Source organism: Mus musculus, chromosome 8, assembly GCF_000001635.26.
Source record: "Mus musculus strain C57BL/6J chromosome 8, GRCm38.p6 C57BL/6J".
Classification (NCBI taxonomy): Eukaryota; Metazoa; Chordata; class Mammalia; order Rodentia; family Muridae; genus Mus; species Mus musculus.
The window spans coordinates 110,381,631-110,405,849 of record NC_000074.6 but is presented as its reverse complement, the minus strand read 5'-3'; the positions used below and the strand labels follow the sequence as shown (position 1 = coordinate 110,405,849).

General features: G+C 43.3%; 1 protein-coding gene across 7 annotated transcripts in view; it reads right to left on the bottom strand.

The window, feature by feature from the left end:
- The window catches only part of Hydin (HYDIN, axonemal central pair apparatus protein), a 343,286-nt gene that overhangs the window by 204,404 nt on the left and 114,663 nt on the right, over positions 1–24,219 (bottom strand). For all 7 annotated transcript variants that reach the window (XM_030243552.1, NM_172916.2, XM_030243556.1 and 4 more), the window contains 3 exons: positions 13,451–13,569; positions 7,682–7,905; positions 1,496–1,563 (listed from right to left, as the gene is read on the bottom strand). In XM_030243552.1, coding sequence (XP_030099412.1) covers positions 1,496–1,563; positions 7,682–7,905; positions 13,451–13,569 — 411 coding nt within the window. The remainder of the gene's footprint in view (positions 1–1,495; positions 1,564–7,681; positions 7,906–13,450; positions 13,570–24,219) is intronic.

Sequence of the window (24,219 nt, the reverse complement as noted above, 5' to 3'; positions counted from 1 at the left end):
GCTGGGGAGACAGGGTCAGGAGGATCCCTGGATGTCTTAGAGTTTTATTGCTGTGGAGACACTATGACCATAGCAACTCTTATAAAGGAAAACATTAAATTGGGGCTGGTTTATAGTTCAGAGTTTTAGTTCACTATCATCATGGCGCGAAGCATGGTGGCATGCAGGCAGACATGGTGCTGGAGAAGAAGCTAAGAATTCTACATCAGGATCCATAGGCAGTAGGAAGAGAATATGATCCATTAGGTTTGACTTGAGCTTCTGAGACCTCAAAGCCTACTCCTTGGAGACAAACTTCCTCCAACAAAGCCATACCTACTATAACAAGGCTGTGCCTCCTAATAGTGCCACTTCCTATGGACACATGAGTCTATGTGGGCCATTCCTATTACCAGGATAGATTTATAGAGATAGGTTGAAGAGAGAACAAGTGAAGACAGAACAAGCCAGAGAATGAGAAGGAGCCAGAAGATTAACACACTGGGGCTGACTGGTCAGCAGCCTAGTCTAATTGGTGAGCTCCAGGCTGGTGGAAGAGACAGTCTCAAGGAGGAAGATGGTATTTCTAGGGCTGGCATTCAAGATTGTCCTACAGATTCTGTTGCAGGATATTTGATCATATCATGAACCCCAAGATCGTGTTACTTACTGGAAAAAAATAAAACCCTGTTTTTAGTTGTGGTGTGGCTCAGCCCTTAGCACACACCTTTAATTCCTCTGGCTGGAATACAGACACACCCTTAGTACAGTCCTTTAATCCAAAACAATGAAGGTAAAGTTAAATTTGTAGAAAGAAGCACCCATGTTTGAAAGTGATAATTGAGAAGCAGACAAAGTGATGAATCAGAGAAAGATTAGACAAAGTAGGAAAACTACTTTGTGGAGATGGGGGGGGTGGTGCGGGGGAGAGGAGAGGAGAGGAGAGGAGAGAGAGAGCGAGAGAGAGAGAGAGAGAGAGAGAGAGAGAGAGAGAGAGAGAGATTGGAAATAAGAGGCAGTTTTATCAGGACAGATTTATAGAGACAGGTTGAAGAGAGAACAAGCTAGACACAAGTGAAGACAGAATGAGCCAGAGAATGAGAAAGAAACAAACAAAAGATTAGAACAGATTGCCAGAGTTAGTTTCGGGCCAATTCCGTGAGAGGCCAAGAGAGACTCCAGATTGAATCAGTCAGTTTAGAGAGGAGTTTGAGCCAGAACAGCTGAGTTAAACAACTCTGAAGCCAGAGTTCAGAAAGAGCTAGAAAGAGTAAGCTTATTCATCAGTAAGTCCCAGAGACAGAAAACATTCTAGGCCCAGGCCTAGATTAGATTGTAAAGAGGCTAGAAACTTCCAGAACTAGGCCTAGGTTAGCAGACAGAGGCAGTAAGCCTTGGAGACGACATTTACAACAGGCAAATAAAAAATACAATTACAAGATCCCACATGTACACACACACACACACACACACACACACACACATACACACACAGAACAAAGAAAAAGTTACTCACCATAGGAAACATTCCCAAAGTTCAGTGCAGGGACATTAAAATGGAATGTAGGTCCAATTACACAGCCTCTGAAAGTCAGACACAAATTGGGGAAACGGAATGAGACGAGGTAATGATCAGAACCGGGAAGGGAATACACACCATAAGCAAACTTTGGTATGAGGTCAATGGCAGAGTCTAAGAAGCCATGATAGGACAAGCCATCACAGTAGACATTACAATCATTTTTCAGAGTGTGTGTGGTATATCTCAGTGGGCACAGGGCCTGTGTGCAAGCGTTTGTATGGGGGCATGGAACCCTAGCCCCTTTATAAAAGCTGAACAAGCATGGGGTCTCCTGTAATACCAGCACTCAGGAGGCAGAGACAGGGAGTCTCTGAGGCATGATGTCTAGCTGGACTAACCAGAGCAGGTGAGCTTCAGGTTCAGTGAGGGACCCTGACAAATAAATCAGAGAGTAATTGAGAAACACACCGACTGTCTCATTGGGCCTCCACATACATGTGTTCATGTGTGTTCACATGTGGACATGAAGGCATATACATGTGCACCACACACTCATACACAAAAAAGTTTTCCAGGTGGCAAACTCTAGGTTTTAGGAAATGACTGTGGTTAGTGTGTATAACCTTGTCCTTACCAGTGACCAGGGAATAGGCAGCCAGTTCACCAAGCTAATGCTACAAAATGTAGTTAACCTGGATGACTCATATACTCTGAAATCAACTCCTTGAGAAACAACAATCGGGAGAGATGGCTCAGTGAGGAAGATCATGCACTGACTGCTCTTGCAGAGGACTGGAATCTAGCTCCCAGCACCCACATACGCTGGCTCACACTGCCTATAACTTCAGGCCCAGGGAATCAGATGCCTTCTTATGACTTCTGGGCACCTACACTCATCTGTGCACGGGTCCTCCATCCCATATATTCATAATTAAAGGTAAAATAAATAGGAAATAAATAAAATGTACATTGGTTCTTTGGCAATGTCTTCCCTGTGAGCTAGTTTTCAGAGTGTTGGAAAGTGCTACGCAGGCTGCTAGGGGAAAAGAATTATCAGTCTTCTTACTCAGCAGTGAACCCTGTATAAAAAAACCCAAACAAACAAAAAACCCTAACCTGAAAAGCAAGGTATGATCTAGTACAGTAGTGGCATGACTGTTAGGGAAGCAACCAGTGAGTCTTCAGTTGGATTTTAAGCTAGTTCCATAGGAGAAAATTCATGCCTGGTAGTGTAAACTTGATTGTTTTTTTTTTTAAATGCCATGGTTGGAGAGATCATAGGTGATAGGTAGTAACCAGCTACTGTTGTTTTATTAAATAGAGATGTCATCAAACTACCTTCTAGATATTTGTACTTATACCATAGATCAGTGCTGCTACCAACATTGGCCAGAGAGAAGGGACAGCCTGAAGAAGCTATAAAAGCATGGGAAATGGATTCCTTTCTGGGGCTTCTAGAAAGACCCATAGATCTACCATCACCTTTAATTTGGCTCCATTAACACCAGTGTGGAGCTTCTAGTCTATCGATATCTAAAATAATAATTTTAGGTCTCTATATTGTTTTAATCTACTAAATTTGTGGTCATCGTTTATCACAGCCAAAGAACACTTCTATGGCAGGCCTTCCATTTACTGGTTAGGCAGTAATCATTGTTCTCCATAATCAATATCTTTTAAAATGATAGTAAAGGTAAGGACTGAATGTTCCATACACATGCTATGTCACATGCACCACGCTGGAGGCTTAGTAACACCGGTGGCTGCTGGAGAAGTGGCTCTGCCAGGCTGAGGCTCCTGAGGAGAAGTGGAGGGTGACCACGGCCAAGACTCATTGTGACAAGCTGCAAGTCTAAACTCTTGTGACTCCATGTCATGCTGACGATTTGAGATGATTTCCAAAAGCCTGTCTGGTACCCAGCAGTCCGTGAGGGTCCAGCTGAGAATGAAGCCAAAGAGGCTGACAATTTAGCTACGTGAGTTGGAAGAGATAGTTTTGGGGGCCAGAGGAACAAGTAGACCAGAAAGTATATGAAATGAACAGGGATAAAAGAAAGAAGGAAAAGAGTATGGGAAACTGCATAAAGTCGTTTAATCAGTGCAGAAGCTGAAAGGCACAGAGATAAATCACATGCAATCAAAGGCTCTGGTCACCGAGAGAACAGTCACTAAATGATGCCACCTGGACTTGGATGTGGTCATGTGAATTCTAACAGGATATTACCGGGCCATCCAGCAAAGCGATAACCTGCTAATGGGATCATTTCAAAGACTCAGACTGATTGGATTAGCATGCAAGTGAGAGGCAATTTAAAGTGCCAAGCACATCTGTGAATAGTTAAAACTTTATAAAATTACATATGCCAGAAGAGAAAGAGAGAGAGAGAGAGAGAGAGAGAGAGAGAGAGAGAGAGAGAGAGAGAGAAAGAGAGAACAAGATTTCTCATTGGGATATGATTGAACGTCACATCGATTTCATATCATAGTTTATTCAATCATTTAAAATACTGTGTCATGTAATTAAATGATCATTAGGGACAGCAAACATCTATTTGTCCTTTTATAAGATATACCAGCCCCAAATACGTGGGGTCCAGGGCAGGGCACCTGACAATAAAAGAATAAGAAAAATTCTAGAATTCACACTATTAACTTCATAGGTATTTCTTGAGACAGGGACCCCAAGAAAAGTTTATCCCTCCAAATAATATGTGAAGTCATAATAATAACAACACAGGGCTGGAAACATGATCTTATGTGTATTATTTTCATATAACTAGACACTTTTATCCTGGCTGCAATGTTTCACATTTCTATCTGTATTCAATTGTATTCCATTGCTGTGACACTGTATCTGTATGAAAGGTAACTTAAGAAAGGGAGGGGTTCTTTTGGCTCAGTTTAAGGGCGTGGCCCACCATGGTGAGGAAGGCATGGCAGCAGGGACTTGAGGCCTCTGGTCACGTGATATCTGCAGTTAGGGATCTTTCTCCTTCTCACTCAGTCTGAGATCCCAGCCCAGTTAGATTAGGTCTTCTCACCCAAATAGATGCAGTCTAGAAACTCTACCACAGACAAGTCCAGAGGTTTGCCTCCTAGGTAGTTCTAGGTCCTGTCAAGTTGACAGTCAATACTAACTGTCACAACATCATCAATATGTGTATACTCCAATTGCGCCAAATCCTTGCCAGTGTTCATTTTGCATTTTGCTGCCTAGGGCCAACTACAGGATGGCATGGTGGACTTTCTTGATAAACACCTCCTGAACCATGATATTGCTCAGACTTCTATCTTTTTGAGATAAGTGTCTTAAAAGCTCAGTCTAGTTCTAAACTTCATTATTTATCTTCTTACTGCATTTTATCTGTATATGTTAGTTAGAAGTCCCTTATGAGGTCCGTGAATTGCAAATACAATCTCCCACTCAGCTTGGTTAGTGCATGTTGAAGCACAAATCTTCTTACCTTTTGAAAAAGTCTACTTTAATTCTTTGCCTTTGCTTGCTCTGTGCTTAGGTGTCTTGTGTGAGACACTGCTGTCTAATCCAAAGCCATGCATAATTTTATGTGTGCTTGCTGTGAACAGTCTCATAGCCTTGGCCTTAAGTTTGGGCCGATGATTTATGTTGAGCAAATTTGTGTATGATTCAGCTCTTGATCTCGTTTCCTTTTGAAATCATGGAGGACTGATGGGTTTTAGCAAAGGCCTTTCTGTATACGCTCAGATCACGCCTTGGATTGCTCTTTTATTTTGTGATATTGTATGGCACCAACGTCCCATCACGCTGGCTTATTTTCCTATGTGATCCAGCCTTGACTTTCTGGGGTAAAACCCATCTGATCCTGGTGTTTAATCTTTTTATAGGTTGGTTTGGTGGTTTATTGTTAAGGATTATTGCTGTCTATATTCAGAAAGGCTCTCCTCTGTCTTAAGCCCACAACAGAGTAGATCTGTAAGCACCTGCAGCACGGCTTTGTGCGGAAGCACGGTGGTTGCTGGATGTTGTTCGAGGGTATGATTCTTGACGACACATAGTGATATCAGGAAGTCAGAAAGTTTGACCCAAAAACTTGGGAGAGTTGATCTGCTGAGGGATGATAAAGGACTCTCAAGGGACCAGAGGAACAGCTTGGCATGTGGTGTGAGATGTGAGTTGCTAGGGACACAAGAAATGAGCAGGTTGCTCATGCTGTGGGGAAGTGTCCCCCCCACCCCCGCCCCCGCTTCTCATGTGGTACAGATGCTGTAGGATGTGAATCATGGGTCGGTGCCGCATCTCTGGGGGAGTCTGTGCTTCCAACTATTTGGGAAGCAACTCTAATTTTTAATAGTTTTTAAAAGATAGGGTCTCATGGAGCCCAGGTTAACCTTAAACTTGCCATGCAGCTAAAGATGATCTTGAACTCTAATCCTCCTGCCTCTGCCTCCCAAGTGCTGGGATGACAGACGTGCGACACCATGCCTGAGTGGATTTTTAATATTATAACAAACATGGATGTTTGAGGGGGAAATTATAGATGTCTCAAGTATGTTTCAGGTAAGCCTTGAGGTTTTAAGAAAATCCTAATTATGGTGGGGTAAGTCCCAAGGCATAGTATGAGGTACTGTCATTTGCCCTCCTTAGTTATTAGTGACTTTCTGCAACCACCACCACCACCACCAACAACAACTGAACAGCAAATGATGAAGTTAATTTCTATCCTTGGAAGGGTGAGCCTTAGCAATGGTTGTTTTTTAACAAGGGCTTCTGCCTTTAGCTGTAGATGGCATGTCTACTTTGTGTCTTTTTCTCTATATCTATGCCCTAATCTTCATTTCTAATCTACTTCTAGTGGATTACACTCCACCCCTATGACTCCATCTTAATTATCTACTTAAGGGTCTCATCTCCAAGGACAGTCACATGCCGAGATGCTAAGACTCAGTACCTGAAAGTCTGCGGACACAGCCTAGGCAATAGCAGGAGTTCTGGAGGTGAGTTTGAGAAAAAAACAAAAAGAGCCTTCGAGCTGATCTCAAGATTCTAAATTTCTAGTAGATACGAGATCAATACTTTTTTATTTCTTTAAAAGAACAAAACAAAATAAAAAACCATCCTGCCTTTCCTTCCTGTGCCATCCCAGGCTCCAAGAGACACATCAGTTTGTAGAAGGATGGGACCTGTTATCAGTAACCGTAAAAGAGACTTTCATGTATTTAAAGAACCTCTTGTGGCTGGCATCCAGAGTCAGGGTGATATGTTTTGAAGGTGTGATTTTTCTATTTGGGAGAAATGGTCTTTTTAAGCAGCAGTGGTCAATATAATCCTGATGGGTTGTAAAAATATTTTTTTTTCAAAATCCATGGACAAATTCTATTCGTGACTATCAGTTACCACAAGCAGTGGGGAAAACCCTCAAAAGACTTCTATCATAAAAGCTTTAAGTGTCTATCCTTGGCAAACAGACTAATAAGTGGTCACTTTTGCAGTGCTCAAGGGCATCGTAAATAAGGCTGTTTATAGAATTTTCATATGATAAAAACAAATGACAAAAGTTCAGTGAAACTGAAAATAGACAAAGCTCATTTTCTCCAAACATCTTAAAACATGGGGTGAGGTCTACACAATGTGCCCAATATCATCTGGTCTCAGAAGCCCAGAAGGGTCTGGCCTGATTAGCACTTGGGTAGAAAACCCCAGAGAATAACTAGAAGTCAGTATTTAAGCCAGTGGTTCCCAGCCTTCCTAACGCTGTGGCCTTTTAATAAATACTCATGTCGTGGTGACCCCCAACCACAAAATTATTTCATTGCTGCTTTATAACTATAATTTTGCTATTGTTATGAATTGTGATGTAAATATTTGGTATGCAGGATATCTGGTATGCCACCCTCAAAGGAGTCCTGACCCACAGGTTGAGAACCATTGGTTTAAATCCTTCTTTGATAGGCTACAACTTACAGGGAAACCAGATGTCAACATAGCATATTTGCATCAATATTACAAGGACATCCAATATGGAAAGAAACACCGGTGGGCATTTAAAACATTCCACTGTGCGGAAAGGTTCATATCAACAGACATCACAGATGATATTGGACACATTGTGAGCATCTAAGATACGATCTACCTTATGAGGCTCTAGAAGGCAGAAGGGAAAACTCCAGTCAGTTTCTACCTTAGTTACGAGTATACTGTACCTAATGGTCATTTTCACGGGCTCAGGGGACCCGTTGACATCAATCAGGAACTCTTCTTCGAAGTACCCCAGGATGGTAGAACTGAAGGAGATCTGGACAGCTTGGACCCCACTCGGTTCAATGATGCCTTCTTTAGGATTGAAGACAAAGCAGGCCCCCAAGGCTGAAGTTGGGGGGATGACGTTAAAGAGGGCATCGATGCTGCCCTTGTTGGACAGGATTGCCTGCGGTGGACAAAGTCAAACACGGTCAGGTCAAGGGAACTGTGGTCAGTTTCCCTTTAAATACATGATGTATTACTCAGGGTCAGGGAAAACTGAGGGAATTATGACCACGGGAAACTCTTGGGAGATCTGAATTGTCTGATGTTCTCAATGCTTGAAGACTGGACTCCTAAACCGCAAGGTCATTTTATGCTTTTGGTGTTTGCTTTAAGATTAAGCTAGTTGGGGCTGGAGTGATGGCTCAGAGGCTTAGGGTGCATACCATTCTTGCAGAGGACCCCGGTTCCATTCATGGAACCCATGTTGAGTGGCTCCTGACTACATGAACTCCAGCTCTACAGACCTCACAAGCACCTGCACTCACATGCACCTCCCACACACATATACATAACTAAAAATTAAAAACTCTTTAAATTAGTCATTTGAATTATACTTATACCACTAAGAGACTGGCTGTAGTTATGTCTATGAATGAGGACTCAGACTATCTTTTAAATATTCTCTATAGAGTAACCACAAAAGGGTAGACAATTCTCTCACATGCATGAGGAAACTGAGGTTAAATGTGGCCGTGAAAGAAGAAAGGAGGTCAGGGTGGGGCAGCACCAACTGCCTCAGCCTGCGCCTGTCACAGGGCTTAGAGACTGCATGTCACATGTCACCGAGGACCCTGGATGATGAGGGTACTCTCTGGGAGGCTGCGAAAATTCGTCTTCCTGGGATGTGCTCATCTCTAACGCCACTGGATGACGGGCTGCCTGGGGATTCGTAGGGAAGCAGTCCTTTTAGCACAGGTGTTCTATTCTTGTAAGCTAATGCCCTGGTACCATGCTAGTGCACATATCTGAGTGCAATGTAGCTCTGAGTATGCATGTGAGGAGCTCACGCCTGGCATGCAGAGTCTTCCACAGCTGGCCTGCATTTGCTGTTCCCACCCACACCGCCCCATTCATGTGCATGAACCTGCACTACAGTCATGCTGTTCTATTCTGCCTGCAAAGACATTGTTCTTTGTTCCTTGACAATTCTGCCTTTTTACACCTAGAAGGGTGACTAGCTTCCTCTCCCTGATTTATAGGAATATCCCTTAATCTACACCCAAGACACTGGAAGTTAGTTAAAGCGAGTTAGCTATCATGGAGACCGGTCATGATTTTATCTATGGATGGAGACTCTTAGAATACCCCTTAAATGTTCTCCATAAGCAAGCAAAGAGGTGCATGTGCACAAGGAGCCTTAGGTTAAGTGGAAACTGAGAAGTGTCCAAAGACATCCAGAAACTTAGTAGAAAAAATGTGAGGCACCCAAGAGAATGCCACAGTGAGGAATTCCAGAACATGCTGGATACCAAGGAAGGAGTCCCATAAACGTGAAATGTGGACAGAGGTCAGCAGAAGGGGCGGAGGAAACGAGCCTGGGGTCTTATGTATAATCAGAGGTCACCCTGACCTTGAAGAGAGTGACTGTGATGGGGTGTGGCTACAGAACCCAGAGGACAGATGTCCAGGGAGGGAGAGGTGGAGATGAGGTATGGTTGGTTATCTCCTGCTTTGGGATAAGTGCTGAAGGGCGAGGATGGGGGTGGCAGGAGGAGGGGGCTGTCTCAGAGTTGGGGAGAGTGTCTATAGTAATGTGAACCCAGCACCCTGTCCAGAGGAAGCCCCTACCACACCACATGGTTCCTATTGTCTTGTCAGGACAGTGTTTTAGGTGGCCAAGGAGATCAGCTGTGGTTAGAGGTCGAGGAGACTAAGCTCGGAGGCTCAGGCTGCTCTGGACAGAAGGCTGTGTCCTCTGCGGAGGAACAGAGCACTTCTGCCAACCGCAGATAACCAGTGCACCAAAACAAAACCATAAATAAGGTTGCTCACTGCCTGGCTCACCGTTTTATGTCTATTTCCAAACTTCCCTGTTCTAAGGTTCTCGGTAGTTCAAATTGTGCTCCCATCTTTCTCTCTTTTAAAGAGACCGCATAGAAAAATGATTATTTTTGGACTCAGGAGCCATGCAGCCTGGATTCAAAACCTAGATTTGCATTCAACTTCCTAGCTAAGCAATTTTAGACAAACTCTTTAATTGCTCTAGGCCCCAACTTCCCCATCTGCCCTCTTCCACTTCCTGTATTGTTAGGAGAGTAAATGTATTAATTCGTGTAATTGTAAAACCCTGGCAACAGAGTTTACAACTGAAAGATGCACTCGCATCTCTGTAGCCCAGCACTGTGGGCACAGAATTTAACTGCACTCAAAGAGGAGCTCAGGTATGCTAGTGGTAACTTGTAGGCTACTCTGTTGTTGTTGTTGTTTTAAATATTTTTAGTTATTCTTGGAAACGTTCATGCACATATACAATATACCTCGATTATATAAACAACCCTGAAAGCAGAGGTTTTCAACCTGTGGGTCGCCTTTTCGGGAATCTAACAACCTTTTCACGGGAGTCTACTAAGACCATTAAAAAAAATACAGATATTTATATTGTGATTCACAACAGTAGCAAAATTAGTTATGAAATAGCAAGAAAAATAATTGTATGGGTGGGTGGGGGTCACCATGTAACACATGGAACTGTATTCAAGGGTCGCAGCACTAGGAAGGTTGAGAACCTAAGGCATTCATAGTCCTTTTTTGTTCTCTCTAGACAAATCCCTTTTGTTTGTTCCTTTTATTATTGTTTGGGTAACATGGCTATCTTTCCCAGGTTTTCTGAACAGTGACTCTCTCTCTCTCTCTCTCTCTCTCTCTCTCTCTCTCTGTGTGTGTGTGTGTGTGTGTGTGTGTGTTTTCCTGTGGGTATGTACCTGTATATGCAGATGCATGCATGTCTATGTGCCTGTGCATGTGGAGGCCAGAAGTCACATCCAGTGCCCTCCTTGACTAATCTCCACCATATTCTTAGACTCAGAGTCTCTCACTAAGCCTGGCACTCACTGATTTAGCAAGACTAGCTGGCTCGCCCTGGGATCTTTCTGCCTCCATCTTCCTAGCACTAGGACTACAGGGAAGAGCCATCATGCCCAGGGTTTTACATGGGTTCTAGGGGATCTGACCTCAGTTCTTCATGCTTGCGCAGCAAGCACTTTACTGACAGAGGCATCTCCCAGCCTGTCCCTCTACCTTGGAGAATATGATGTCATTCTCCTACTCCTGACAAAGAAACATCTATTTGGGAATATTGAATCCAGCCGATAGTTTGGGACACGGTCCTGAGGCTCTTACCCCTGAGGTCCAACCTTTGGGAGAGGGGATCACTTGTAATAGAACTTGACCTCCTGTTGGTTTGCCCCTGGATTGCACTGGAGAATTCTGCATTCTCTTGGGATTATAGTTTTTTTCCTTATGCATCTGCTGAGCTCAGCAGTGACTAAGGTCAGTAGCTAGTCATTCAAATTTCTCAAGGAGGTAATATAATAAATTAAGAGGCGCAGTGGAGCATCAGCATTGAAGATTCAGCATTGAAGATGCCGAGAGTGCAGAATCTCCCCGTAGACGCGCCTCACCACCTCCCTCTGCCACTTTCACCTCTGTCCAATCTTCTACCTCACCTCACTGCACACTTTGGCTGGCTGGGGTTTGCTCTGCAGTTAAAATCTGGGCATGCCTAGTCAGTCGCTAAAAGAAAAAATTATGATTATTATATGCAGGGAAACCATCTCCCTTTTGCATCAGAACTAAATGTCTCTTCCTGGCGTGGCATCCATAAAGATCAATCTGTAAGGTGTAAGGAGAATTCACGTGGGATAAATTACACAAGCAACATCAATGAATAAGAAATGTCATTTTTCCCCCTCAAGATCACACAACATAGAATAATGTAGACGTTAGCTTGTGTATATAGCTCTCTCATGTTTTAATATTACTCAGGTGGTGTGCCTTTATAGATCATGGATCCTGATGTTAACATCTGTGTGCTTTTGTTTTGTCTCATTCAGCTCGGTTACCCCGGTGAGTGTGGGAAGGAGGTCCCCTGTCTCCATGTCAATGTAGGCACTTCTCCTTGTAGATGGGATCGACTTGGTGTGGAAAGATGGGTTGCTGGGAACCGCAGGACTCAAAGATCAGTAAAACACCCCCTATTCCTAGAGCGTGTGATGCTCTCAAGGTGAGTGACTTGGCCAAGTTTCTTACACCTATGGCCCCTCAGGGTTGCCACCCATTTCTTCTATACTGCGGTCATGACTAGATTCTCTGTCCACCCTTGTAGACCCATACAGGTAATAGACCGTGAGGGTAACATGCTATCTGTAAGGCTGTCTCCTATAAAAGCCTCATGCATTTCTTAGAGCTTTCTCCTTCAGCCAGCATGCTACAGGGGAGGCGTCAGGCTTGCAGCCCTGTGCTAGAAGTGACTGCTGTGGCTCCAGCACTCTGCGCTGGAGAAGAGTGTCTGCTGAGCCTTCACTCCATGCTTTTGCTATCATTAACCTAAGTAGGAGAATCTTCTCTAGGCCCCAGCTTACTTGGCCAGAAGTGGGAGGAGCAACTGTCCCTGCTCCATAGGCTTTCTGCAAGGACTGAGTAGAGACTATAGCCAAAGTACCAGCACTTTACCAACAATCCCTGAGGGCAATACTGTAGAAGAACTGATCATGTGCATCTGGTATTTCTCATGACAGAGGATAATAAATCTTACCTTTCACAGTTCTGTAAAGATTGTAAATTAAACACACACGCACACACACACACTAAGTCCCAGAGCCTGACAGCTACTTATCACTTATTAAATAACTGCTTGCATTACCTCCCTAAGATACAAACATTTATAATCTAGGAGCACCCTAAAACCAAGTTTCCATGGTAGCCACTTGTATATATATGTCATATATATGAGGGCATGTAACAATGGTGTGTAAGTGTAAGCTGATCCATGAGGTGACACTGGAGTGACTTTGACTCTGAAGGACCAAAAGTTCCTGTTGGAAAATTCCAGTTTCTGCTTAATTGGGAAGACAGAACACAACACACTCCTTTAGAAAAGTGAAGATTGGTTATTAAAACCCAGATTGGGGGAGAGAGAGGGTCAAGAGGAGATCCTAAAGTGTGGAAATCGCTATCCTCATTAGGACACTCTCAAAAATGCAAAAAAGCTCTCTCTCCTCTGATCTGTAGGATTTATGCTCTCCCGGAACAAGCACTACACAGATGGGGAGCTGTATTTATGGTTTTTCCCTCTGCGGTCTACAAATTGAGAAGGATAAAGCCAATTAAATCACAGTGCTGAAGAGCTTTAGCGATTGACAAAATAAAAGAATGGGAAAAGACATTCTGCTTTGACTAGGAGAGAAGTTAGAATTGAGGCAGAAAATGCAAAACGAGGCAACTGAACCAAGTTTCTATCAAATAAAAACACACACACACTCACACACAACACACACACACACACACATACACACACACACAACACACACACATACACACACACAACACACACACACACACACACACACACACACACACACACACACACACACACACACACATCAAAAGAAGCAGAGGGAAAAAGCCAGGTACTGTTGGAAGCCTCAGTGAACAGCGGTGGTGCCCACCTCGTAACAGTGAGCAGATCCAATGAAAACTTTGCCAATGTCCAGTAATTCGAAGTTGAAGTGAAGCTTGGGCCCCATTCCTTCTCCTCTGATTCGGAGGGGCAAGCGGATCTCTCGGCCTATGAAAGCAATTCTGACTTTAGTACACCAGTCAGTGCTTTATTATCCCAAACCATCCACAGCTTCTTATTTCCAATGTAAAGCACGAAGCTTCTTAAATAACCCCTCCGGTACTGTTCGATACCGAGGGAACTACAGTTTAACTAAGGTGGAGGTCATCTCTCGTCTTTAGGAAACAGTAATATTGCTGGGTTCTTACCTTTAACGAACAGCTTACAGAGCAATTTGGGCTGACATTTTATCAGGGAAAAGACAATTAAGAAAGTTGACCTCCAGGTACAGAAAGGCAAATGCTACGTGTTCTCACTCCTGTGCAAACGCTAAAGCTGGCCCCACTGCAGCTAAGGGTAGAGGAATGGTAGAGCAGGGCAGAGAGCAGGAAGCTCTCAGATAGGGTGGGGCTACAGCTCAGTGGAAGAGGGCAAGAAAGGTCAGCAAAAAAACCCTGTGTAACATCTCCAGCACCCCCCCCCCTCTCTCTCTCTCTCTCTCTCTCTCTCTCCTCTCTCTCTCTCTCTCACACACACACACACACACACACACACACACATGTTCTAGTGTTCCCTGGCACAGAGGGGAAGCCAGAATACATTGGATATTTCGAAATGCTAAAAGACACAATGATAAATGGCTGAGACAATGGAAGAACTCATACCTTGATTTGATCATAACATTGCATTTATGTATCCAGATATCATATTGTATAATGTAGTTATTATATATGCAAGTATTGCATTTATATATCCATATCCAAATATCATATTGTGCAATGTAGTTATTGTATATACAATTATTGCATCAATTAAAACAATGTATTTAACCAAGTCTTAGCATTATTTTGAAGTTTTAAATAAATCAAGGTAGTTACTCTGAATCTGAGGGGGTGACCAATGATTGATGCCACTCATCAAGTGGAAGCCACCACTAGACACTAAGGAACACTGTTTTGATCTAGATTCAGGAAGAACCAGAGAACTAGCTGTCTAACTTTGTGGATCTGACTCGGACTCCTCCATTTTGCAGAACGTTTTCTACCTCATTCCACGGAGGTCATAGAATGATCTCAGATGCATGTGTCTTAACAAATTCCCAATAGACCCAGAGTTAACAAAGGGCACATAGCCCACCTCTCTCGTGCCTTCTCCTCTTTTAGGATGTGGAAATATCTTCACTAGATATAAGATTAAATAGAAATTGCCAGATATATAAAGTCTCTCATAATGCCACCTTCTTAAAATAATTATTGTCAACATTAGGGTGTCTATTGTCTGTGCTTAAGTATATATCAAAGCAACTGTTGATATAAATAAGTGTGAGCATAAATTACATATTACTTTGTACCTGATTTTTTTTTTCATTTAAAATATAGCTGAATAGGGCTGCATAATTCTTCCCTCCCTCAGCAGTTTGCGTGGTATTTCCTAGTACCATTTCTGGGTGGCAGGAAGGAAGCTTTTCAAGTCAAAATCAGCTCTAGTCATCCGTATCCTGTGTCCTGAGCATGCTGCGTCTTTGGCAACAGATGCCCACTCCCAACTCCTGAGGGGCAACCAAGGTGCTACACTGATAGTCTATATTGGTTTGGGAGTCACAAGAGGATGTTTCTTGTGACTGATACTGGAAGTTTTTCAGTCTATGGTTCTTGTTGGGGAGTGTACACAACACACACACACAGTCACACACACATTCACACTGTGAATAATTACAGTTTTAGGTAGATATAAAAATAATGATGCCTTGAGGCTCTATCAAACAACTGTGGTGGTATTTGTCCCTTGTCCTACCTTCTCTGTATTGAGTGACTACTTTTCTCCCCAGTTGACGCCCCTCCCACTTTCCATTCCTCACTTTATATCACCTTGCCGCTACCTGTCTACAGTATACTATCTTGGTTTCCATGGTTACTCCATGTTGTACACTCACACCTGAGCATCTGGAGCTGGGAACCACAGATGAGAGAGCACATTCGGCACTTGTCTTTCTAGGTCTTGGATGCCTCATTCAAGATGATCTATTCTAGGTCCATCCAATCACCTTTAAACTTCAGGATTTAACTTTTCTTTATAGCTGAGTATTATTCCATTGGGTATATATGACATTTTCATTGTCCATTCATCTGTTGAAGGGCATGTAGGTTGTCTCCGTGGCTAGCTCTTGTGAACAGAGCTGGCAATGAACATCTGTGAAGTAGGATGTCGAGTCCTTTGGCCAAATGACAAGGAACGATACAGATGGGCCATGTGGTGGGTTTATTTTTACTTTTTTTTTTCTTTTGAGAATTCTCCATACTGATTTCCAGAGTTGAAGCACCAATTTGAATTCCTGCCAACAGTGAATAAAAGTTTCTATATTTCCATAACCTCACCAGCTGTTTTGTTGATCCTAGCCATTCTGGTTTTGTTTCTTTATTTGTTCATTCAGTTGGTTGGTTGGTTGGGATTTTGTGTTTATTGTTGCTGTTGTTTTGAGATAGGGTTTCTTTGCATGGCCCTGGCTATTCTGGGACTTGCTCTGTAGACCAGGCTGGCTTTGAACTCATAGAGATCCACCTGCCTCTGCCTCTTGAGTGCTGGTATTAAAGGTGTGCACCACCACCACCTGGCTCAATCCTAGCCATTCTGACTGGGGTGAAATGAAGCCTCAAAGTTGTCTTAATGTGCATTTTCCTGATTGCTAAAGATGATTAATACTTACTGAGGTATTTCTTAGCCATTTTTATTTCTTCTATTGAGAACTCTGTTTAGATCTCTAACACATATTCTAAAATTGGGTCATTTGTTTTCCTGACTGCTCTCTGAGTTCTTTGTATACTATGGATATTAATGGTGCCTGTCAGATGTGCGGCTGACACGTTTTCTCTCGCTCTGGGGATTTCTTCTTCAATGACTGGTTGTTTCTTTAGCTGTACAGAAGCTTTTTAGTTTCGTGAGGTCCCAGTTGTCAAACACTGGCCCTAATTCCTGGGCAGAAGGATTTATTTGCTCTGTATATAACTTGGAATACTCAAAACACTTTTGATGGCCTGTTAGGTTTAGTTTTTATTGTTATAGTAAATACGTTAGGAACTACTAAGTGACAGCAAGTGACAGTTCTCATTCACTGTTGCCACCATTAATTATAATGCCTTGTGACATCCCACTGTCTTCTGTTGCCCTTTAGCTTTTTATCATCACTGTCTTTCAGAGAGAGGAATACTGTCCTTTTGTGCATCTTGTGCTAGGCAATATCATGGCCAGTAGGCAGTTACATCTTTGATTATAAGAAACGAGACTGATTTTTACAGTATTTGGGACAACTAATCTCTTCAGAGGGTTTCTTCACTCTGCTCAGTTCCTGGAAGACAGGCATCAGTGATGTCAAATACCCCAGGATCAGTGGCTCTCAACCTTCCTAACACTGGGACCCTGTAGTACAGTTCCACATGTTGTGGTGACACCCCCAACCCTGAAATTATTTTCATTGCTACTTCATAGCCATAATTTTGCTACTATCGTGAATCATAATGTAAATATATAATATGCAGGATATCTGATATGTGACCCTCCCCAAAAGGCTTGCGATCCGCAGGCTGAGAAACACTGCTCTCTGATATAAGTGGGACTTTCAGAACATCCAAATACTGTCGCCTTTCTCTGTCCCTCTAGAATTCCAGTCTCTGGGCAATGACATGTACTCTGTGGTCAGGAGAAATGGCTTTTTGATTGAGATTCCAAATCACAGACTAGTCAAGGGAGAAGGCTGCTAATGTATCATGGGATAAACAGCGGGGCTATTTATAACTGTCAGGCCTAAACCTTCTCCATGTGTTGCCTTGACTGCCTTCTGTTAAAACAAAAGAAAAGAAAAAGAAAACAAACAAACAAACAAACAAACAAACAAAACCAAACACGTGTTGTAATAAGCAGTGGGCCCCTGTTTCTTTGGGGATTATTTATTATTTAAAGGAGCTGGCCCTGTCTGTAGATAGGCACTTCCTGTGGCCAAATGCCTGTAATGCCCTTTGTTCCGGGGGGCTTGTTGAAATCTTAGGGTCACAGCTACAAATACTCCTTCTGCACAGGATTTTCTAAGCAGATATTTTTCTTGTTTTAGCAAAAAAAGCATCAAGAGGAGCAAACATGTGTGTGTGTGTGTGGGGGGGGGTCATAAACTGCAAGGGCAGGCTCCTTACTGGAAGAGAGTGCTCTTAAAGCATAAAAAAAAAAAAAGCTTCTTATGTACATTTGAAGTAAGCTGGCTGCACACAACAGGGATGAAGGGAGGCTCATCAGAGCACATTTGATGAGCCTGGAATCCCTAAAGGTGAGGGGCTTCATTGCATTAAATACCGGAAGATGCAGAGCGCCGGCCTTTGACAGCTTGTTATCTGCCGTGTCTCTGCAGGCCTGCACTCAGGTTCATGCATTAAAAATCTCAGTTCCCAAGGTTGTGGGATTAAAATGTGGACATTGGGGAAGAGGAATAAATGAGGGCAGAACATTTCTGAATGAGGTCGGTGTCCCTACAGAGGAGCCCAGACGGAGCTCCTCTGCCCCTCCCGTGGGGTAAGAACCCAACCAAGATGGCACTGGGAGAAATGGGCCCTTATAAGACACAAAGTCTGCTGCCACCTGGATCTCACGTCTCAGCCTCCAAAATTACAGAGGCGCACAACCTCCCTTGTTTATAAACTACCGAGCCCATGGTATTTCAGCATAGCCCCAACTACAATGTGTTCAAAGAAATGCTTATTAACTTGAGGTACTGAAAGAGAATTTAAACACAAAGTATAAAAACTATACAACAAATTGTTAAATTTGGAGCACTGGGAAGAAGAAGGAGGAGGAGGAGGAGGAGGAGAAGGAGGAGGAGGAGAAGGAGGAGGAGGAGGAGGAGGAGGAGGAGGAGGAGAAGAAGAAGAAGAAGAAAAGAAGAAGAAGAAGAAGAAGAAGAAGAAGAAGAAGAAGAAGAAGAAGAAGAAGAAGAAGAAGAAGAAGAAGAAGAAGAAGAAGAAGAAGAAGAAGAAGAAGAAAGCACCCCTGGACTGAACAAGTTAGCAACCCATACATCCAGCCCCTGTATTCCCCTGAGCTGCCATGTGTAACACAGCCTGGAGGGGATAGAGCGGTTTGCCCCGGATTGTTCTGTGAAAACACATCGGCCTATTTTCCTTCCGTCAAACCCAGCGTGCCCTGTTGACTCATCTTCCCACATAGTCCCCTGGTGAACATTTAAGTTCTTTGTGCATCTCTGTGCCTTCCTTCGACCTCCGGCCAGGGGGCAATTTGGTAGTGCTTTTAGAATCTTCAGTGGACTATTTTATCGTTACATTGCAGTTCCTGGGCATAGCAGTCTAGAGAGAGAGACAATGTAATTCACATCTAGTTTTGAGGAGTAGATCTGGTCAACCAGTGATAAGTCTATAGGTGACTGATGTTTTAAATTCTTGGTATTATACAGAAGTGTTGGGTGAATTGTTGGGTTTAAATTTTAGGCATCCTGGGGAACCTGGGAGGAGCTCTGGATGGCTTAGGCACCTGGGCATTTCTCCTGGCTGCAATAATTAAACCATTTCATGGGAGCTGTGTGTCTTTCTGGAATGGCGAGGAACTGGACAGGGGATGGGATGTGTGACACCGTGTGACTCAAACTGGAGTCAAATCCTGGATACAGAGTTCCTCAGGCAGGCAGCTCATCTGAGTTTTCTACATTGTAACTTTCTCATCTGTAAAAATAGTAGCAGTGTCTAGCCACCCCGGTGAGCCACTGAGATCCTCAAATGATACTTGCTGGAAGTCTTTGTGCTTATAGGTGGGTGTATTTATAAATACCCAAACAAGGACATTGTATTAGTTTGATTATTGGCAGTGAAGGTGCCAAGCATCTGTAAGGGAAGATCTGCAGGTGACAGGAGCAAAGACCACTGGACACTCTATATATAGAGTCTGTGACAGGCTGAAGAAGGGCATCAAACGTATGCATGTCCTAGTTCCTGAACCTCTGAACATTTGGGTAATCCATGTTCTCTGTGATTCTACACATACACACAGAGAGCAGACAGACAGAAACACACACACACAAGAGAGGGAGAGGAGGGGGAGAGGGAAATGAAGAGGGAAGGGGAGGTGAAGGGGGAGGGGAGGGGGGAAGGGGAAAGGGGGAAGGGGGAAGGGGGAGGGGGAGAGCTCCCATGAGTGCCAGCAGATGCCAGAGGTGACAAGCCTCCCTGGAGCTGGGGTTACAGGCGGTGCGAGCCCCTGGCCTGGTGCTGGGAACTGAGCTCAGGTTCTCTGTAAGAGAAGCCAGTACTCTTGACCACAGAGCCATCTTTCCAGGCCCTCCACAGGAATTTCAGAATCAGCTTGTGTATTCCTATTTTAAAAAGCAGTTGAGATTTTTTTTTTATTTTGATTGCAGCAAATCTACACATAACTGGGGGTGGGTGGCAGTTTAACCTCATTAAATCACTGGTTCCAGGCAGTGTGGACTTCTCCATGTGTACAGGCCTGTAATTACAGCTATCTTTATACATTTCACCACACAGAGCTTGCATTTTGTCTGGTTTATCTCTGAGTACTTTATATTCATAATGCTATTTAAGCAATATTGCTTTGTGAAATTTCATTTTCCCACTATTCACTGTTAGGATATAGAAATACAACCCATTCCCTTGTATATGAATCTTTAATCCTGCAACCTTGTTATAATTACTTCTTGGTCCTCATTTTAAATACATATTCTCCAGCAATGCTTTCTCGGAATTTTGCTTCAATAAAACATAGATGAGGCCCAATAATCTACATTTTTAATGTAACTAGAGTTGAGACTGGTGCGGATTCTCTAAGGACAGTAGCTTGAGAAACATAGGAAAATTGTTAAATCTGTGAACTGACGAGGCAGAGTTAGCTAACTCAGATCAATCTTGCACTTCATATGTAAAGAGTAAATAAGGCAACTAAAAACAGATAAATATACATTTTAGTGCTTATCTAAGCTCATAATAAAGGCAGGGCAATACCAGATCGTAGAAATGAAGGGGGGAATGCACCTAAGCCTAGTAAAATAGTGAAGTAAGTCTAAGAAGGCCCGGTGATTTGCAGAGTAGGCACAGGTGTTATGGTCTCCTGGTTCCTGTTTACCCTCACACTAAGAAGATGTAAACTTGCTCTTATCTGGGAACAGAAAAATTAAAGCAAAATTTTTCCATAAACCAAGAACCATGAAAAATCAACCTCTAAAAACAACAGCCTGCTGGGCGGTAGTGGCACACGCCTTTAATCCCAGCATTTGGGAGGCAGAGGCAGGTGGATTTCTGAGTTTGAGGCCAGCCTGGTCTACAAAGTGAGTTCCAGGACAGTCAGGGTTATACAGAGAAACTCTGCCTCGAAAAAACCAAAACCAAAACCAAAACCAAAACCAAAACCAAAACCAAAAAAGTAAAAAAATAAAAACAATAGCAAGAGAAACAGCCCAGAAGTTTCCACCTACTGGCCTAGGACGAAGCGATGAGGGCTGTGCCGTAGCTAACCCAGCAGCTTGGCAGATGAGCTAACAAAAATCCTCACCTGAAAGACTGTGTCCAAAATCTCATATCCTCGTTAATGGACTTTACAATAGAAATGTTTCCAACTCTCTGAGGGAACAGTCTACTTCCAGAGGAAAATCAGTAGTTTCCACAAACAACCCCAGAGGTACATAATAGAAAATTCTTAGAGAAACCCTAATGTGGCATTCCCCAAAGATTTGAAGAGGTGCAGTAAGAAACAGAAAGCACAATGCAGGAAGAAAATATGAAATTATACGATTTCTAAAAACTAAATCACTGGAAATGTAACGTGGAGTAGATGAATACACCAAGAAGAGATAAAGCTAAAGAAATCATCAGTAGAAGAAATAACTTAAAATAAAATAGTCAGAATAGAGGTCGGCAAGGTGGCTCAGTGGGTAAAAACAGTTGCTGCCAAGACCGATGGCCAGAGTTCAATCCCCAGGACCCACACGGTGGAAGGAGAGAACTGGCTCCCAGTAGTCCTCTGACCGCCACCCACGTGCTGTGCTGAGTGCACAGGTACACAAGCAGATATGTGCAATAAAAATACATAAATTACGGGGAGACAAGGAGGTTGAGGAAGAGATTACTTCTGAAGTAATTTTGAGAATCGAGAAGAAAGGGAAGCAGTATCCAAAAGGATCAAGACGAGAATTTCCCATGATGGATAAAACATGCACTGTCTGAAAAAACCTAGCAAGTACCAAACCCAGGGCTGGCAACGGCAAGCCCACTCCAGTGGAACCACTGGGTACCAAAGCACAGGGCAATTCTTAACACTAACGTGAAAGCAAAGAGAGATAAATGTACCAACTAGCTTCCACTGGCACCTTTGTTGAAAGGTATACGTGGGAGCTGGGGAGATGGCAGCAGGTAAGAACACTGACTGCTCTTACACACACACACACACACACACACACACACACACACAAGATAAATCTTTTCTTTAAAAAAAAGTGTGAAGAAGAATCAGAGCTCTATGCACTTACTTCTATGAACACAGAGACCTTTTACGGTTTGAATGTGAAATGTCCTCCATAGACTCACAAGTTCAAATACTTGGTCCCCAACTGGCAGAGCTATTTTTGGTGACTTTAGAACTGCCAGGAAGTTCCAGGCTGGAGGAAGTCATTCTTCAGGAGCAGGCCTTGAGGATTACAGCATAGCCCCACTTCCAGCCCAAGTATTTTGCTTCCTACTCTGCTGAGATGGAAAGGATTTTGGCAATACTGCTTGCTACATATCAGGTATCATGAAGGACTGGACCCTTTCTAATTGAGAGACAAACTAAGCCCTTCCTCCCTTAAGTTGCTTCTGTCAAGTATTTAGCATCAAGATGAAAGAAACAAACTGCTACAGTATTTTAAAGCCAATGCAAACAAAAAGAAAGACAGCCAGGAAGGAACTTTTCTACCCACTTAACAGGAGTTCCTTAGTGAGGTAGGACCAGGGGGGTTTGCCAGCTGGTTGATGATAATAGCCAGCAATCATCAACAGCCCTCCAAAGGACACAGAATTGCAGGGAACTTACAGGAATGATAATATGGAATCACCACATGAACAGAGCCCCTCCTTGGCAACTGAGTCTTTTAATAAATAACTAACAAAATAAAGAAGACCGACACACAGATGGAGAAAACATTACATTTCAGGCTACCCAGGATAAGGGATCTGCGGGGAGAATTTGAGAGCACAAAGGAAACAATGGGTGAATACAGCTCGTGGTGTATTGTTTGGGAACCTCCTGGAGAGCAGCCGGCCCCCTGGAATAATGCCCAGCACAGTGTCCCCGTGGAGCTGGAGGAGGTCCCACCACCTGTGGCATGGGGGCCACTGGCGTGCTTCCAGGCTGTGTCTGAACACTGCCACCCTGCCAAATATTTCCTGCACAGCCCCCTAAGATGCCTGTGTCCTGGACACTGGTATGCATTATGGAAAGGTAATATATTCCTCTCCTAAACTCCTCGTCCATTCTGCATTCATCCTGGGGCCACCGTGAGAACCTCACCTCCATGTGCAAGGAGAACAACCAGCCAAACAGAATGCAGTCGCCCATTTGGGTGTACTTTTATTTCAATCATTTTGCTCTTTCACTGAATATTTATTGAACAGCTTTATGTTCTTGGGGCTTGCGGCATAGGCTCTGCACAGCATGGTTCCCACATAGAACTTTCAAAAATCCAGGAAGCCAAGACCATGTTGCTTAGGGATGAATACAGAGACGTTAAGATTCTATATGGGAAAGCAGGAAAACCATTCCCATGACATGGACAATGATAGGTGTGTTGAAGGGGAGGCTAGCACGGTCTCCAGTTCGCAGCCCAAGGCTGACTGAGAGGTGTGGCTTCATGGGTGTGGGAGAACGGTGGGGTTTGGGCAGTTGATGAGACTTGGGTGGCATCATCATTCATCCTCCCATTTTAATTAATCAGAGCATCCATGCTACCCTGTGCAACCTACAGATGAAACAGCAGAGGTAGCCAGCATAGCTATTGATGGTTATTAAGGACGAGACTCCTTGGCATAGGCCTTGGGGACATATCTTCTTGGAGTGACAACATCTATGTAAATAGTAGGTTTAACTATGGTTATTAGTAATGAGCTTATTAAAGACCTGGGAAAACCCACAGAAGGCAGAAGGGTAGGGTGGCAGAACATTGATGAGAAGGTTAGGTATACCAGTATCCTTACATGCCAAGAGACATTATACGGTCCAGGGAACAAAACCATTAGGGTTTAATATACAATTTAAAGCTATAAGTGAAACTCACAAAATAAATACAGTAAGAATGACCAGCTTGTGAGAGCGAGATGGGGGCTTAGTGCTACCAGCAAAGGAGGGCATAAAGGGACTTTGCAAGGTGATGTGGATTTTCTCTATCTTGATTCGGGTAGGGGTGATACCACTACTCAGGCTTGTCAAAACACACAGAACCAGGGTGAATTTTACTGTCTGTAAATTATAACTCCTTAAAGGAAAGAAGAAGGAAAGAGAAGATAAAGGTAAATTAAATGTATTTCTCTCATATCAAGGACCAAAGAGAATCATGTGACGTTAGTAAATCAACAAACAGTAATACAGAGTTAGCCAGGATTCCCAAGAAACTGCCGAACACGCTTC